Source organism: Mastigoproctus giganteus, chromosome 8 (genome assembly GCF_048544385.1).
Source record: "Mastigoproctus giganteus isolate SK-2022 chromosome 8, ASM4854438v1, whole genome shotgun sequence".
Lineage (NCBI taxonomy): Eukaryota > Metazoa > Arthropoda > Arachnida > Uropygi > Thelyphonidae > Mastigoproctus > Mastigoproctus giganteus.
This window is the reverse complement of record NC_143582.1, coordinates 27,788,850-27,806,659: the sequence shown is the minus strand read 5'-3', so window position 1 is coordinate 27,806,659 and position 17,810 is coordinate 27,788,850. Positions and strand designations below refer to the sequence as shown.

At 34.5% G+C, this 17,810-nt stretch overlaps 1 protein-coding gene across 1 annotated transcript in view; it reads left to right on the top strand.

Annotated features, from left to right (window-relative positions):
* Nucleotides 1-14,919, top strand: part of LOC150081393 (PR domain zinc finger protein 1-like) — a 65,397-nt gene extending 50,478 nt beyond the window's left edge. Inside the window, exons 4-8 of the mRNA XM_090379265.1 lie at nucleotides 2,835-2,981; nucleotides 7,853-8,026; nucleotides 9,978-10,097; nucleotides 10,275-10,527; nucleotides 13,081-14,919. Coding sequence (XP_090235391.1) covers nucleotides 7,862-8,026; nucleotides 9,978-10,097; nucleotides 10,275-10,527; nucleotides 13,081-14,918 — 2,376 coding nt within the window. The 5' untranslated portion in view covers nucleotides 2,835-2,981; nucleotides 7,853-7,861 and the 3' untranslated portion in view covers nucleotide 14,919. The remainder of the gene's footprint in view (nucleotides 1-2,834; nucleotides 2,982-7,852; nucleotides 8,027-9,977; nucleotides 10,098-10,274; nucleotides 10,528-13,080) is intronic.
* Nucleotides 14,920-17,810: the final 2,891 nt, after the last annotated feature.

The window sequence follows — 17,810 nt, the reverse complement described above, 5'->3', positions numbered from 1 at the left end:
AAGACCTTAAGGGGGGGGGGGGAGGTCGAAATCGTCGATTCGCTCTATTGTTTGTCCTACTTTGATGAGTCACTGACGCGTGAAGTTAGCCTCGCTACAGGAGAGCAGACGATCTTCCGTTATCTTCAGAAATATAAATGCACTTTCCCAGCAGACGACTCAAACATATGCTGAAGATAATCCCACAAAATGGGAAAATTCGACAGCCAATTGGCATCGGTGGATAAATGACCAGCCTCCTTGCTCAAACATCATCCTCTTGGCAAGCGCAGAAGATGGTTGCACGCAAGTGGTTGTCATGGAAACCGTCAACCCATCCTTCTCGGATCGATTTCTATGTACTAAACATTTTAATGCTATTGGAAAGACCGAGGAAGATCAGAATCCTTACTGCGATCCTTAAAAGGACGCCCAAGTACCATTTATAGATTCTAGCGCCTCCCTATCTCCACTACCGTTATATTTCGCTTATGAATGACCTACAATATTGTCCCCCCTTCCCCCCACTGACACGGGGAAAAATCCGTGTCCTACATCTGTTTTACCTCACGGCATTCTTAATAGACGTTAACCAACGCGCACGGAACTCGGGTGTCGACCTTGAAATGAACTGAGTCGGATGGAAGGATTGAAAAATAAAAGAAAGAAATACAGGAAAGTTGGTCCTTTTAAATTGCGAATACGTGACAACCTGAATATGTGAAAAACTACAGATGAATGCGTGCTGAGTACTTTTCTTATTACACTGGTGTACACATAAAAAAAAAAAAACAATCTGGTTTTTTAGTAAATAGGTGACATACAATTTGAAGCGCTGATTACTAATCTGTAATTGATTTTGCTCTGCCACGTGAATTTTTTTGCGCAAATTGAAAAAAATAAGAAAAAGATGTACTACTCATAACAAAATATTAGTATCTCGAACCTACAAAAACAGTTTACAGCTAACAGTAAGAAATGTTGATAACAAAAAGTTAATAACTCGTGGATAAATGACCTAATCGGTGAGGTCAGTTATCCATGAGTCAAGTGTTCAGGCAGCGAAGGACTTGAGGCGTCACTACATAGCATCTAAGTTTCGTGAATTTTATAGTTAAGTTGCTGATTTTCAAGTTCAGAAATAATTTCTCCATCCAGAAGACTATTAGTTAAATGTTGACTTGAACATTTTTTGAATTGCTCTAGAAATGCTGCAATATTTTTTTTTTAAAAGGCGCTTTCAAATCATGAAGACAATGCTGCTCAGATCTTTCAGGAATATTTCCTTAATCTTATCTTTCAGCTACTACGTTACAGTACATATGCACATCTTCATCATAGTACAAACATTGAAAACAAAGTACCCAGCACTGAAACCTGAGGGACTTTATTAAAAAAACATTAGCCCAAGGACAGTGGTGCCCATTAACAACAACCTCCTTCCATCACTCAACCATCCCTTTAAGTAGCAGCTTTCGTGTGGAACAGTATCAATAGCTTTCTTGGTTCGATCTGATTGGTCAATCCAATCTGACAAGATCGCCCCTTAACAAATCCATGCTATGACTGCAGAATTCTTGCAATCTTGTCCAGTTGATCCTGCAATGCTTCTTTAACCAGAGACTCCATTACTTTCCTTGGAACAGAAGTTCAGCTAACGGGTCTGTAATTACTGATGACCCCCTTTGACCCCCTTTGTGAATTGTGGATGCATACGCACATCTCCAGTCTGCAGGGACCATCACTAAATCAAAACCCCTCCTCTTTACCCTTGATGGTAGTGACATCTTTAAATAAATCCCACATCAATATACTGTGATCACTGCCACCTAGTGGTACTTTTATCTGCAGATTCTTAATGCATGAAGAATCATCTTTCTCTTGCACTGGCCGCCCATGTCCACTGTCTTTGATTTTATGTTTCTTAACCAAGAGCATAACCCCTCTCCCATAACGGGCCTTTTTACAACGTGGCTGAGTTAGTCGGTCTCAGGCGTATTTTCACCAGGAAACTCGGGTTTTTGATCCAGCAAACCGACCATAGGATACACACAATTTACAGACAATATTATTATATATGGAGCACTATGACCTAAGTTGCTGATGCGCCTAAAACTCTACAAGTAACTATAACGCCCCCTTCTGGCTGTTATGATCAATATTAATTACGAATACTATTATTAGAATAATACAACTCTCATAAATTAAAATTCATCTAATTTTTAACAATCAATTTCTATATTTTCGTGATGGTTTTGATTTAGAAATTTTAATTTTTAACTAAATTTTAAATTAAATTAAATTGTAAAAAAATTATGATTTATAAAACTTTTAACGGTTTTAATAATCCACTTTATTAGTGACTTTTTCAAATTTTTATTCATTTTTTTTATATTGCAGTTTTCATATATTATTTTAATAAAATTTTCTCTAATTTTGCAATTTTAAATTTTAAGATAATTATTAATAATTTTTCTCCAATAGAAGTTAATTTATTATTTTCAAAAGTCTTCACATGCTATGCTGGGATGAAAAATTAATTATTTCTACGTTTCTTTAGAAATCACACTATCAACAATATTCATTAACCTTCATAACCTTAACCTGATTGTACGAATGATTAAAGTTCATTAGAAAATATCTAATTTAATAGAATGATAACCAATAAACCAGTACATGTATTTAGATCAATGGACCAAAATTATAAATTGTGACGTCACAAAATATCGACACCGATTACTATCTAAATATTGTATTATCACAGTTCATTAACTTTGGCTAAAAACTATAAATATTAGTATACATTTATAATTAAAAGCGAGTTTATTATTTAATAATATTTTTTCTTTTTGTAGCTTTAGCGTTTGATGAGCGTAGAAGTGTCCTTGATATCACCTTGAGATTTACTAATAATCATAAGGAATTAACAGCGTCCTCCAAGTTTGGTACTTCCATAATGGTGCAGTTGACGCTTGGCGTCAAAGGCTATTAGCAGTAGAAAGGTAAGAGTGTAAACCTTTATTTATTTAAAAATACAACGGTCAGAATGTAAACATTTCTGGAGATAAACAATAATAAAAAAATAATAATAATAAAAATTGTTATTGTACCATGAAAAAATAACCTCACCTATATTTGGGGGTGGAGAAACAGGCAAGAGAGATACTCGAAATGTTGGTAACATTAACCCTATGATCCATTTAACCTTCAGAAAGAAAGATAGCATGTCTTATCACAACGCGGTTCGGAACTAAACTAAGTAACATAACACATTTTGAAGTTACACATGCAGGATCATGTATGGCTGCCAACCGGGCATCAACGTCCCTTGTCTAACTTGTGTACTTGTACGCGCGTGTATATGTTTTGTGTACGTATAGGTAACTACACCGAGTGGAATTTGTAAAATAACGATCGCTCTCTCATTTCACTCAGTGAGTCTTTACCCTAGTACTACGACGCCGGTAGAGATATGCCTGTCCTAAACACCAAGCATCAGGTAAAGAAATTTAGCGATTATTTCTGTTTTTATTTTTTCAATAATAATAGTAAAATTTTCCCTAATTTTGCAATTTTTAATTTTAAGATAACTATTTGTAATTTCTCTAATTTTCCTTAATTTTGAGATTTTAATTTTAATATAATTGTAATTTCTCTAATTTTTCTTAATTTTGCAGTTTTTAATTTTAAGATAATTATTTGTAATTTTTAATTTTAAGATAATTATTTGTAATTTCTCTAATTTTTCTTAATTTTGAGATTTTAATTTTAATATAATTGTAATTTCTCTAATTTTTCTTAATTTTGCAGTTTTTAATTTTAAGATAATTATTTGTAATTTCTCTAATTTCGCAATTTTTAATTTTAAGATAATTATTTGTAATTTTTCTAATTTTCTTAATTTTGCAGTTTTTAATTTTAAGATAATTATTTGTAATTTCTCTAATTTTGCAATTTTTAATTTTAAGATAATTTTTCTCTAATTTTGCAATTTTTAATTTTAAGATAATTATTTGTAATTTCTCTAATTTTTCTTAATTTTAGAATAATTATTAATAATTTTGCTATTTTTTTTTCTAATTTTAAGATAATTATTTGTAATTTTAGGATAATTATTAGTAATTTTGTTAATTTTCTCCAATTTTAAGATAATTATTTGTAATTTTTCTCTAATTTTGCAATTTTTAATTTTAGGATAATTATTTGTAATTGTTTATTTTAAAATAATTACTTGTAATTTTAATAATTCATTTATTTAAATATCACGAAATCTGCTCACAATTTGGAAATTAATTATTAATTTAGGATAATCGCGCCAATTTCTAATTTTAACGCGATAATTTTGAGAAATCTATTTCTGTTTTTGACCGCTCAAAAATTATTTTATTGTTACGTCAAGCGCGTGCTGATGACGTTTTCGAGCAGTAATATTTAATGAGCTAATTATCATAATTTATGCGGGTTTCTTCTTGCATAAACAAGGCAAATACCTAATTAAATATAAATTTGATTCCAATATTATTTAAATTTAAAAAAAAATTACAAAAATTCCCCAAACAATAATTTGTTAATTTGTTACTAAATTTAATAATTTGTTACTAAATTATTATGCAAATATATATACAAATTACACAATAATTGTTACTAAATTTAAAAATTAACGTTTTGTGTACAACTGTTATAAAAATATTGGAGTTCTTATAATTTGACTGGTGATAATGGCATATTCCAAATTTAATTTAAAAATTAAATAAAATTTTATTAAATGTTTCAAAAGATAAAATATTGTTCGAAATTAAAAAAAAAATCATCTATTTGACTAGCTTTAAATTAAGTTTATTTTTATAGAACTTCACTAAAAGATTATTAATAGTGTAACTTAAACAATTATTTGTTTTTAGCTCCAGTAATTAGAGTATTTTTAATTATACATTAACTATTATAATCAATTATTGCTAAATATATTTATAATGCATTGGAATAAATAAAAATTATTGGAATAAAAGCCAAACTACAAATATTTATCCAAGGAATATCTGGTAATAGTGAAACCCCTTGAGAATAATTTATTTTCATCGAGCTGTTGATTAAATAAGCAACTTAAATATGTAACCCTTGAAGATGTTTATCACTTAAGGAGAAATTAATTGAATCTTCTCGAATACGCATGCTCAGTAAGCTACTGGTATCGGACAGTATGCTAACGATTATTTGGTCCCATCTTTCTGTAGACGTTGAACGACATTAAAAGACTGCGTTCGCTTAAATAATTTTAGTAAGTGTAATTTTATTGATTTTTTCCCCAAATTCCTCTTATTTTGTTTTAAAATTATTGATGAATATATTTTAGGAGTTAAGAAATGTCTCATAATTTGTTGGGTGAACTAAGGGGAAATTGAAATTGTTCTGTGGGTGACTGTTTCCGTTTGAATTTTTTTGTGTACAAAATAAATTTTGTTGGAATTATTTCTTTTTAAATTTATTAAGCCCGATTTATTTTGTTTAATTTTAACTATAGTAATATTTTTATCAATTCGTCTAAATTCTTTCGAAATGTTCGATGCTTTGAACGAACCACTTTCGTTACAGAGGGGAATTTTGGTAAATAAAATTTTCTAAAACACATTCATCAACAATTTCAGTCATATTGTTGATCAGGTAATCAGGAAGCAATGTTTATGTTGATTGTTATTGAAGAGAACTGTTTTTATTTACGTGTTTACTTCAAATATGCTGTTGTCGCTTTTTTGTGTTGAAAATGAAATATCGAGTTCGGTACAGTTGAAGAAAGATGTAAAATGAAAGGGTGCGTTTAAGTTTTGTTGTTTATATTTATTTATGGAATGTGAAGAACAGAAGAAAACTATATTTAGCATGTTTTGATTTTTAAATTTCATACTTTGCGAACGAAAGAAAGGTATTGTATGACTTCAGTTAGTAGGCTTAACACTAACTATTACTTGTAAACAATTTTATTCCATCTGATTTCAGTTTAATGATCTTTAATTAACTTAAATTCATTCCATAGGAGTATCGGCAACTAAGGCCATATTGCTTCATATATAGTGTCTGTAAATTGAGCGCGTTCTGAGGTCGATTTTCTGTTTTATTGGATGAAAAACCCACGCAACCCTAGCCTGAGATCGACTAATTCAGTTAAAATTCTGTGAAAAAGGCCCATAAAAATTACTGAGGACTCGAATTCAAGTCTTTTCCAGCCGGTGCAACTACGAGGGCGAGTAATGAAGGCAACACGGTATTCTAAAACCATGAATTTATATAATAGATGGACTGGACCAAGATAGTGAGTGACCTGTGGGAAATGCTGATTTGACCCTCGTTGGATTTTTCTCCCTTCTGAAGCTGGATCAAAGAAAGGATTTAACAGAGAAAGCCAAAACCTGTTCACAGACTTTTAAGGAAATTATCAGGGAAGTGATTGATCAAGGGTTCTTGTGGACTTAATTTCATGTTGAGTAAAAATTGTAGCGGTCAAGACAGAGATTATTTCCAGTGCTGATACGATGAAATTTTAATGCGTTTAAAGTTGAATTAATTTAATTTTATAAAACAATTTTTAATAACCAGTGATGTTTGATTCCTGTGTTAGTTGGAGGTTACATGAACTACAATTGCAATCCTACTCCTCCCACATCGTGGTTTTTAATTAATATAAAACTAATTTCAGGATGGTGTCAAGACTTAGCGCCTATGATTCAAATAAGAAAATTTCACCCCAGTGATAGGTCTCGATGTTCATTTTCCCGTCCCCTAAGAGCTGATACCTTGGTTTGGCTGCTTTTAGGCTTTCATGCCAGGATGACTCTGCTTCATACAGTTTATTGAGTCAAAGTAGTTTTCAAACAGATTTTGGTATCCGAAATTTCACATAGATTTATTTTAGATATTAAACCACAATCATTGCAATAAAAGCATTAAAGCGTATCTGTTTTGAATAAACTGAATCATTTTAACAAAAACCATACGCCTAACCATTTAGCGTGCTTATTTGCATATTCTTTCATGTAATTCATTATAACAGAGTTCTAAAGATTTATCATACTATTGGAAAGGAATAAAGGGTTAATTTATGCCATGAGAGATCCTAAAATAATTAGGATACTAACAGAAATAATATTTGGAATATCATAACCAGATGGAAGTTATAAAATAAATTTATCAAAATTTAAATTTTGAAAATTGTATAATTAAAAATCTATACATAATTGCAGATGGACTTCGAGGCTATTCGTTATTCGGTCTATCTAAATAAAACGGATGATTTAAAGTTAAATTTATGATTTAAATTTGTTCTTTAATTTTATATTACTCAGAATGACGTTTGACTACACTTCTGGCACGTGGAGACCGATAAACAACTGCTGAGCTAGTCATAAAGGACTTACTTTTCCGTTCTTTATCAGGGGTGATAGGAGACTTTACGTAAACAACAAACAAGTACACTTTTACTCTCACTCTGTTTTCTGCCATATCGTGTTCGTATCCAAAATTGGAATCCTTGAAAGGATTAAATTTTTAACATTAAATCCTACCAAAATAATAACCAGTTTCAAATCAACCAAAAGGTAAGCGATAACTTCCATTGTCTCGTCTGCTTTTGTACACGCGCTCATGACGTTGTCAATCTCGAGCGCGTTTAATAAGTAAAAAAAAAGCAGACGAAGAAGGCATTGTTCGTTTGGTGCTGATATATACAGTTCTTTAGTTCTAAAACAGTGGTTATGAAAAATTTACGAAGCCATCTGTTTAATTAAATACAGTTGTAAATCATTTTTAACCTAACCTACCTGACAGCACTAATTCACAGCTCATTTCTGCCATCTTTTATAAAATTATTTTGCCGTTTTTTTAGAATCGGAGGATGGAAGATGGAGCCTGGGATACCAGCAACATCCGGGAGGACGAATTTGAGCAGCTGGCAGTATACCTGGTGCCTGACCAGCCTTGTGAAGAACTATCGTCCAACAGAGCCGAGACCAGCCTTCCCCGTAACCTTGTACTAAAACCTTCGCAAACTTTGAGTGATGTAAGTATTTTTTCATTTATTTCTTATTTTGATGTTTGTGTGATAGGGTAGGAGGGAACCAATGATATTTCTTGGCAAAGCATGTAATAATATCTAAAAGTGTTTTTATTTATTTCTTGTATGCGAGGGAGATTTTCTGATACGAATCAAAGACGCTGAGTTTGCAAAATATGGTTTATCTGGAAAGAGAAAGTAACTTTGGTACCGTTAGCCAATAAATAGCTGATACTGCTTTTTCCCCCTTCATTACTCGTGTATGTACACTTTTGAAGAGAAAGTTGATAGCGTCTGAAAATTGCAAACGTGTGGAAATAAATAAATGTTCAATATCGCAATACAGATAAAATACAGTCTAATAAATTATATATTTTATAATAAAAATAAAATACCGTATAAAAATAAACTTTTAAATAACCCCGTCCTCAGAGGGAGGTGACATTGAAAAGTGTCCCAATTTGGCATTCAAAAATTGGCATTTCATGATTCTTCTGTGACGTCACTTCCTTCCAGCAAGTGTCTTCGATTTCCGCTGTGTGGCGCCATTTCGAGATTTGTGTATATTTTTTTAAATTCAAACGAGTAATTAAAAATTGCATATTTGAATCTTACAGAGAGCCAACATCTTACAGTGGGAAGGGGATATTGAAAAAATGTCCCAATATGGCATTCAAAAATTTGAATTTCGTGATTCTTATGTGACGTCACTTCCTTCCAGCAAGTGTCTTCGATTTCCGCTGTGTGGCGCCATTTAGAGATTTGTGTATATTTTTTAAATTCAAACAAGTAATTAAAAATTGCATATTTGCATCTTACAGAGAGCCAAAATCACCAAAATCGTTTCTTAGTACATTTAGGCTCAATAATAAAGAAATAATTTTTTTCAAATTTTAAACCATAAATTACCGAACGATTTTGTCTCAAAAATGGAAATAATTTTTAGATTTATCCTACTAGAAATATGAAGGTTCGTGCAGATAAACCTTTGCCACGTATGTGGGGCATATTAAAAACCACCTCCTTTCGCTTGTTTAAAGAACAAAACCATGGTAGGAGGGAAGGGGTGGATAGTAGAGTTAACCTGACGTGTGATTATCTGAAACGTTTAAAAAAAGTTTCAAATCTAGAACAGGAAGTAAAAAATGTCATTAAAAAATCCCCAAAGCGACTTAAAATAGGTTATGTAACGACCCCTATTAGCCATAACAGCAAAAAAAGGAAACTACTACATCGTCTAGCATCCAGACGACCCGAATCGGTCGAAGGTTGAAGATGTTAAAGGGCAAATAAGAGTAGGTATGGGGAGAAAAATGTGAGCAGGGGGGAGGTAACGCATATCCTCATGACATACTTCGCTGTACAGATAAGTAGAAGTCAGTGACACACTTATCACCACACTGAGATGCAGGTTTCAAGGCTATGTCAACAGATTGTATACTTCCAGTACCCCTGCATAGACTCAAGTAGCAAGTAGAGCATTCAACTTTCTCTCACACGTGTGGATTCAAGGTTAGGAAGTTTTGTAATTCAACTTGGCCTGATTCGACGCCGGATTGCTATAGAAAGTGATGGAATAAACCAATAAAAGTACCATCTGTTTATAGATGACGCCCTTGCCGTTTGATGCTAGTGAAATGAGAGATAATAAAGTCAGTCTCAAGTACAAACGCTGTTACACAAGTCCTGGTGGATAGTTAAACGTGATAAGGACTCTTGTAAAAGGGGATTTAAAAAAGAAAGTAAGAAAAAGAAGGAAAAAAATCGGTCCCAAAAGACAGATCTGTACCAACCGAAAATGTAAATTATTGTTGACATTTGTGCGCATACGTATACTGTACTTTGGAATGTTAAATTACTGTAGGCACTTTTGCGCATGCGTAAAATTTGAAATGTTAGATGTTATAAGATTATTTCAATCGCAGTTTTAAAAAAAAATACTTTGTTTTATTTTCAGGTATTGGGTGTGTGGAGCACGGATTATATTCCAAGAGGGACACGGTTTGGTCCCCTGGTGGGAGAAAAGTTTAATACCGATGAAGTGCTTGAAAATGCCAACAGAAAATACTTTTGGCGGGTACGTAAATATTTATAATGCACATCACTGACTCATACCGGTTAACTGGGCCAGAAACAATTATAAATTAATTTTCCAAAATAAATTCAAATTGATGTTCCATACATTCTTCAGTTTAATCGATCTGCTAGTGAGCGTTAGAAAAAGCTGTGAAATTTTGTTTCTTACTCATTCCAGGTGTACAAGAATGTGGAATCTTACTATTATATCGACGCATTCGATGTCACCAAGTCCAACTGGATGCGCTACGTCAACCCAGCGTATACAAGTGACAAGCAAAACCTAGTGGCATGTCAAGTGAAAAATGATATCTTCTTCTATACCATCAAACCTGTACTTCCCAATGAGGAGTTGTTGGTGTGGTATTGTAGAGAGTTCGCAGAGCGACTCAACTATCCGTTGACCGGGGAGTTGATGCTACAAAGGATAAGTAAGTATTTAATGACCTTCTGGAGTAGAAGTTTCTTAACTACGTTAAAATATAACTCTATAGTATTTAATATGGTGTTTATTTTTTGCTGGAAATAAAGGCGGATTGGGTTCCTGAAGGATTGGACTTTAAGCTTACTGGAGGAAGAATTTTAGCATTTAGGGAAACAGTGGGAAAGTATCTGAGTAGTAGTGGATGAGATCATCCATATATAATGAGAAGGGCAGTAGGTGTAAAAGTAGAACTTAGATCTACTCCAGTAGTTGAGAAGTTTGAACCATAGGCAAAGATCAGCTAAAGACGAAACTGGAAAGCCAATTGCAAAAGGCAGATGACGGACAATAGAATGGAAGCTTAGAAATCTCTTTAAAAACGTCTTAGAAATGTTTAGAACAGAGATTTGAAACCTTTTTCGGGACAGCGTGTCGAAATCACTGAGTTTATGATCTTGGGACTCGCATACTGAATTCGGGTATGAGATACGTAGTGCTAATGATGAATTTTTGAAATTCTGATGGAGTTTTTGAAATGCATTGGGGTAGGACTTTACATATAAATTAAACTGTGCTTTGTTAGAATGAGTACATGAAATATTCTCATGGAGGCAGCCTTGGTTAGCGACTTTTACTCACTGTCACAGCTGCCCTCTGGTCTAGAGAAAATTTCTAAATTTTCCACGGTATTTGTCCAAAAACAAGCAACATATGCTGAGTGGTCCTTGGAGGACTACTTAAAAATGTTGAGAAGATAATGGATGGCTTTCTCCATTGCTTTCGAAAGAATCGAGGGTGACAATGAAGAAGGATTTCTCAACCTGTTTTTAGGAATTGACCGAATATAGACAATTTCCATGCAGGATACTTCTAATGTTCCTGTCGGAAGACCAAGGAGGCACTGAGTGGAGTGTCTTTGGTATAGTAGGAGGTAAATTTATCAAGATCATCGATGCAAGACTTCGTAGGTGGAAGTGGTCCGATTTCGTATTCTGTAAACGACGCTAGGGATATTTATTGAGTTTTTTCTACAACGACGCTGAGTTAGTCGGTATTAGGAGAGGATTGCCTGGTTTTTCTCCAAAGAACTGAAGTTTATCGTCCAGCAAACCGACTGGAAAATAAATTCGTGTTTTTCTTTTGTTTTTTTTGAATCATTATGCCATTTTAATACACATTAATACAAATTTACCTTTAAACGAAGGTGCAATAGAGCCATCAAAATGCAAAAGAAATGAATTTATGGTGGATAAAAGTCTCGGCACCAGTGGTTCGTGCAGAAGGTCAGAAATCTTGACAACCATTTGGACAAAAGTGTCCGACACTTCGACTTTTTCAAAATCGTGTGTGGATTTATTAATCACTTCAGAGATTAAGTATAGGTAGAAAATAAAGTTGGAGGTTTGGCTTCAAGTCAATTATGCTAAGAACCATAGCACTAAAATATTTGGAAAGCCATGGTTTAGATAAAGGATGAAAGTTTAAGGTGGAATGGGGTATAAAGATTTATATTAGTACAGAAATAATTTAAATGACGCGATCTTTACTGCCTCAGTACCTCATCTTCAGCCTTGTAAACTGCATGAGACTTCACTGTAAGAGTCTGCACTCTACAAGTGCTAACTTGTATTTCTTATAGACACCTGATTTCTTAGGTCCCCCAGGTTAAAGAACTGGTTATTATGATTAATGAAAGTAGAGGCATATTTCTGGACCTAAATAAAATTGAATCTTTTAATAACTCTTCCAAAAATGATTTGATTGAATTCCATCAATTAGATGTTTTTGATAACTTAGATTTTGTTACAGAAATTTGTATTTTGGAGTGCAATTCATATACTCAATGGTCACTTTATTAGTTACCTTGGCTTTCTTATGACATGGAGAAATCCTTCGATAACGGCATCAGTTGGTACCGTGAGATTTAAAGCAGGTGGGCAGATCTGTAGGGATTCTGTAAGTATGCAGTGCAAGCATGGGGAAGATGAAAGTTTAAAGACTTTGAACATTGCTAGTCGGCTTCAGACTTACGAGTATCACGAAACTGCAACGCTTATGGGGTCAACACCCACGAGATTGAGCCAATTATCAAATAACATCCAGTCAACGACTGCAGCGTATCCATCTTCGAATGGGCTTTACCAACAGGTTAATGCGCCAATTCACGAGTCCAGAATTGTGCACAACTGGTTCCGGGAACATGCGCATGAATTCAGCTAATGCAGCGTCCTCCCCGATTATCAAATCTCATTACAATTGTACATTTGTGGGTTGAGATGGAACTGCCTCTTCGAAGTACCATCCATTTTGCAACAAATATGGGAATGATGGGATATTCTATCCCATATAAGGAAGTTTTTTCTCAAAGGGACAAAGAATTTCCTTGAGTCCATCGTCCTTTATTCGGAAGTTCCAGCCATAAATATTTAAATCTATATATTTATTGTTATAAGTTTAAAAAGCTGCATTCATTTAAACACTAAAACAGAGTATCTCGCATATTTGCAATTAGTGTGTGAGCAGCTCGACATTTATAAACTTTCATTTGCTTATTTTTCAGGGCAACAACTACATCCTGATCCTGAATACATAGCACGATGTCAGACTACTCCGACAGAGGGAAGTACACGCAGTGATGAAGGCTACTCCAGTAATGGAGGACCCGAAGATGCGCTCACACCTCCAGAAGACAGCAGTGACAGTGACAGTGATAATAATTACGTCTTGGATTTCAGCGTTAAGAGCAAACAGACAAAGCACAAAGAGAAAGGCTATGAAGAAGAAGAAGAAATCCATTCTAGAAATGAATTTCGTAAAGTCAAAATCAAGATGCTTAAAGCGTTTCATTATCGAAGTCAAAGCGCAACGGATAAGACGGAGTGGGAAGAAGCGAAGAAAGATGCTCACTATACTCCACCTGAACCTGCAAGCCCAAAGTGTGCAAGCAGTCCCAGCTATCATGAAGAGGTCGAAAGATGTGAAACAGCTTCGGCATTTTCATCGTATGAAGGAATTGGCCAAAGGATCTCCGGAGACAGTCCCAAATCGTCACCTTCGGGAATTTTGGAGAATCTTCTTTTACAGAGATATCCAGATAGGGGGACAACTTCCGCAGATCTTCTCCGAAGAGAATTCACGCATCGGGAGTCTCTCCGGGAGCCCGTTAGAGTGATTGTGGCCAACGATTCGATGCCCAAACCAGATTCCAACACAACTTCAGAGGGTCACATTGTTTATCCGCATAAAAAAAGCTTTCGCTACGTTGCTTCCAATGGAAATAGCCCTGAAATGCACAGCCCGGACTCTACAGACAAAACTCAACATCCAGTGTCTTCAGCAAACAGCCCACCTGTGACGTACAGCTTGCCGACCCCCACCAACAACTTCCTGTACGTTAATGGCATCACTCCCATGTTTTCACCCGCTCATTTCAACATGTATGCCTACCCCATACCCGACGGAGTGCAATCGCCATCTCTTCCAGTCCGAAATGGCACTAACTATCCACCCATCCCAGAATACAGTCCCCACCAGATGGCAGTGATGCAGCGACCACCCAATCAGTTAGAAGCAAAAAGTCTTAACGGGCTTCACTCGCCACCAGGGGATAGAATAAACGGACATCTGCTAGCTGGAGCAAGGGGATACCGATCATTGCCCTATCCTCTCAAAAAAAAAGATGGTAAGATGCATTACGAATGCAATATCTGCTACAAAACTTTCGGTCAACTGTCCAATCTCAAAGTTCATCTGAGAACACACTCCGGCGAGCGACCATTCAAGTGTTCCATTTGCTCCAAAAGCTTCACCCAATTGGCTCATCTTCAAAAGCATCACTTGGTCCATACTGGAGAAAAACCGCATCAGTGTGAGGTTTGCAAAAAGCGCTTCAGCAGTACGAGCAATCTGAAAACCCACCTACGACTTCATAGTGGACAGAAGCCGTACGCTTGTGATCTGTGTCCCGCAAAATTCACTCAATTCGTACATCTGAAGCTTCACAAGAGGTTGCACACTAACGAACGCCCATACACCTGTCAGACTTGCAATAAAAAATACATCAGCGCATCTGGACTTCGAACTCATTGGAAAACCACCTCCTGCCAGCCGAATGCAGTTCACGACCTCCTGGATGGAGAAAAGAGTACCGGTTTCGAATATCCCATGATGGATCTTTGCGAGCAGGATTCCCGATCACCCCCAGAAAGTCTTCAGTTGTCTTTACCGATCATGCCATCTGTACTGGTGTGCAGGGAAAAGGATAAATCTTCGGAAGTAATGAGTTCTCCGGAATCCACCATCTCACATGACTCGTATTGTCCTCAGCAAGGTCCAGACAAATCAATCATCTCAACGCCCCTTTCTCCTAGTGCTGACCGCTTGAAAACATGCGCATGAATCGAAGGAACTCTTATCATCGGTCAACACCATTTTACATTCCTTTAAAGACTCGTTCGATTTTAAAAATGACAGGCCGGTTCTGCCGCGTTTATGGGAGCGGGTCTTCCCACATCTGCCGCTTGTGGCGCTACAATCGCTAAAGACTGGCATCCTGGTTTCTGCCATTACGAGCAGAAATTGCATGTTGTATAGATTTCTGTTGAAGTCTTTTAATTTATTTACACTTCTATAAGTAAAAAAAAAAAAGTGGTAATGAAGAAAATGAGTGTAGTAAGCATATTTAATTCTGTCAAAGTCTAAGAAAGCACTGAGAAGAACATTGAAGCGGAATCTTTTTAAATAAGAAAATTAAAAAGAAATTCATAAGTTTATTTTTCCCTCAATCTCGTATCGAATTATTCCACTAAGAAAAACATTTTAAAACGATTCCAGTTATAAATTAAATTAATTTAATAGAGGGGCATATTATTCTTAACCGAATAATATGCCCCTCTATTAAAAAAAAATAAATAAATAAAACAAAATATTGATTTAAGTATGAACTCCTTCTGGACATGGTTTAGAAAAATGATCATATTTTGTTAACATGACTAGTGTCGCCATCTGGTGCACAAAAAGAGAAATAACTAAAATTCTGACATTTTTCTTTTTCCGAAGATCATTATTGTAAATTATTTGTTTTATTAAATTAATTATGAACTGTTTAATAGAGTAAAAGATAAATTTTTCATTATAGCTTAAAACTTTATATTAAGAAAAAATATTTAAGAAAGGCAAGGCAGTTTACGTCTTTATGTTAAAATATTTAAGAAATATAGAAATTAAAACCTTCTCAAAAATTCTTTTACTTATGGGATGTATTCCTATTCATTTTTTTTAATTTGAAATGACTTTAAAATAAAAGTGTTCATTATTATTGGCTATATTAAAATTTTTACAAAATGGGGATTTGATTTATTTGCGAACCAGTGGCGAATACCTGGAATTTTTGTTGGGAGAGTAGGGACAGGGTCTGTCTTTAGGTGGACCCGGGTCCCCAAACTGAAAAGAGTCCAAATATCAAATAAATGGATGACCATGTCGCAGCAAGGAGGACCAACTATCTTTAATGTTAAACTAACACCCGGACCTCCTGAACTCCATGACCGGCTGAGGAGTAGGGGTTTTGTCTAGAAAGTATAATATAAAAATATTACTAATTATTATTATGATTTCAAGAGAAAGTCGACTGACCTGTTCACCTCCCGTTTGCTGAAGCCCATCCGGTGAAACTGCTTCTCAAAATTTGCTAAATAATCTTAAAAGATATGGATACACGTATCGCAACTTTTATGAGATACAAGTCCCGATACATCAACTAATACAAATGATTTGAAATGCTTCCAGCGTTGACTTTTCAAGATACATTTTGTATATGGTCATTTTCCCATATACATAAAAGTCGTAGAGCTGGTGCATGCGCAGTTTCTACATTTAATCAGCTTTTTCCAGACCAAAATGGAATTCGCCCACTTATGTTTCGCTGTTTGTGTGTACAGAGATATATCGATTTATAGTAAACCTCATTAATCTGGACTGCCTTTTATATGTTAAAGAAGTATTGCACACTTAAAAATATTAAACTTTCCTGGTCCGATACATTTTTGTCAACTTTTTTTCTCGGATCGCTGACTTCTAATTAATACAGATCACTGCATCCCTATATTTAAAAAATGAACGAAAGAAAAAGGTACATCTATTCTACGAAATCTTTATAAACTGCGCTGTCTAGAAGGAGTTCTAATTTTTATCAAGCCCTTAAAAATAGAAAAACAACCCAAAACATATTCATTTCTACCCTGAGCTATACACTGCCTTTATTTTAAACAGTTTCGCGTGTACTTATCAATATAGAACAATATGAGCGTATTTTAACAAATAAAACCGTTCAGCCTTGTTTGACAGTATTATTATTGTGAGTAGTTAGAATCATTATTAACAAAAACATTTATTAAAAAGATTATATTTGTTACTTCCGGAATCATTAAACCTATTTTCTACATTCATCTAACAAAACAAGAGGTTCCTACCGACATTAAAATCAAATTATTGTTGTAAGTGGCACCACGAAGCGACAAACCATTGTCAAATTTGTGGCAAATGTTTCATCAGTTCATGAGTGAGTTGTCAAATGACAGAAGAAATTAGTGATTACTTGTTACATAGAGTTGTTAACATTTAGAACATATAAATATATATATATAAATATTTAGAAAAGCTAGCCAAAACTTGTAGAGGTAGATGTTATTTATTTTTAATTGTTTTTTGTGTTTTTGTGTGTCAGTCTTGTACTCTCTCTCTCTCTCTCTCTCTCTCTCTCTCTCTCTCTCTCTCTCTCTCTCTCTCTCTCTCTCTCTCTCTCTCTCTCTTCCCCCACCAAGAAAAGTGCTCATTATATGTCAATATGTTTTTATACAATTTTATTTTTGATTTACTTGCACAGTATATGTATGCCTACTGTATTTCATTGGATCAGGTGCAAAGTGTTATGTTTGCGTTTACTATAGGGTAAAGGTCCACGTGTCAGCAGGTTTTTTTTTTTTTTTGTCTCCGTTTTAATTAAGGCTTTTGGCAATACCTCAGCTTTCAATGTTAAGTTCCCACAAAAAAAACTTAAATGAGCACAGAAACACTGTTATATTTTTTTTTTTACGTAGAAGTTACATATAATATAAAAGCACGACTAAATTTTACTTAAGCATTATGATCTTAAGCTAATTATGACTTACGCGGGCAGTCCTGTTTCAACTCAAAAATAAATCAGCAGGATCATAATAGTGCTGCCATCTAACGGCATATGGAAGATTTACATTCATAGAATACAGTAATAATTCGAATTACAAATATATA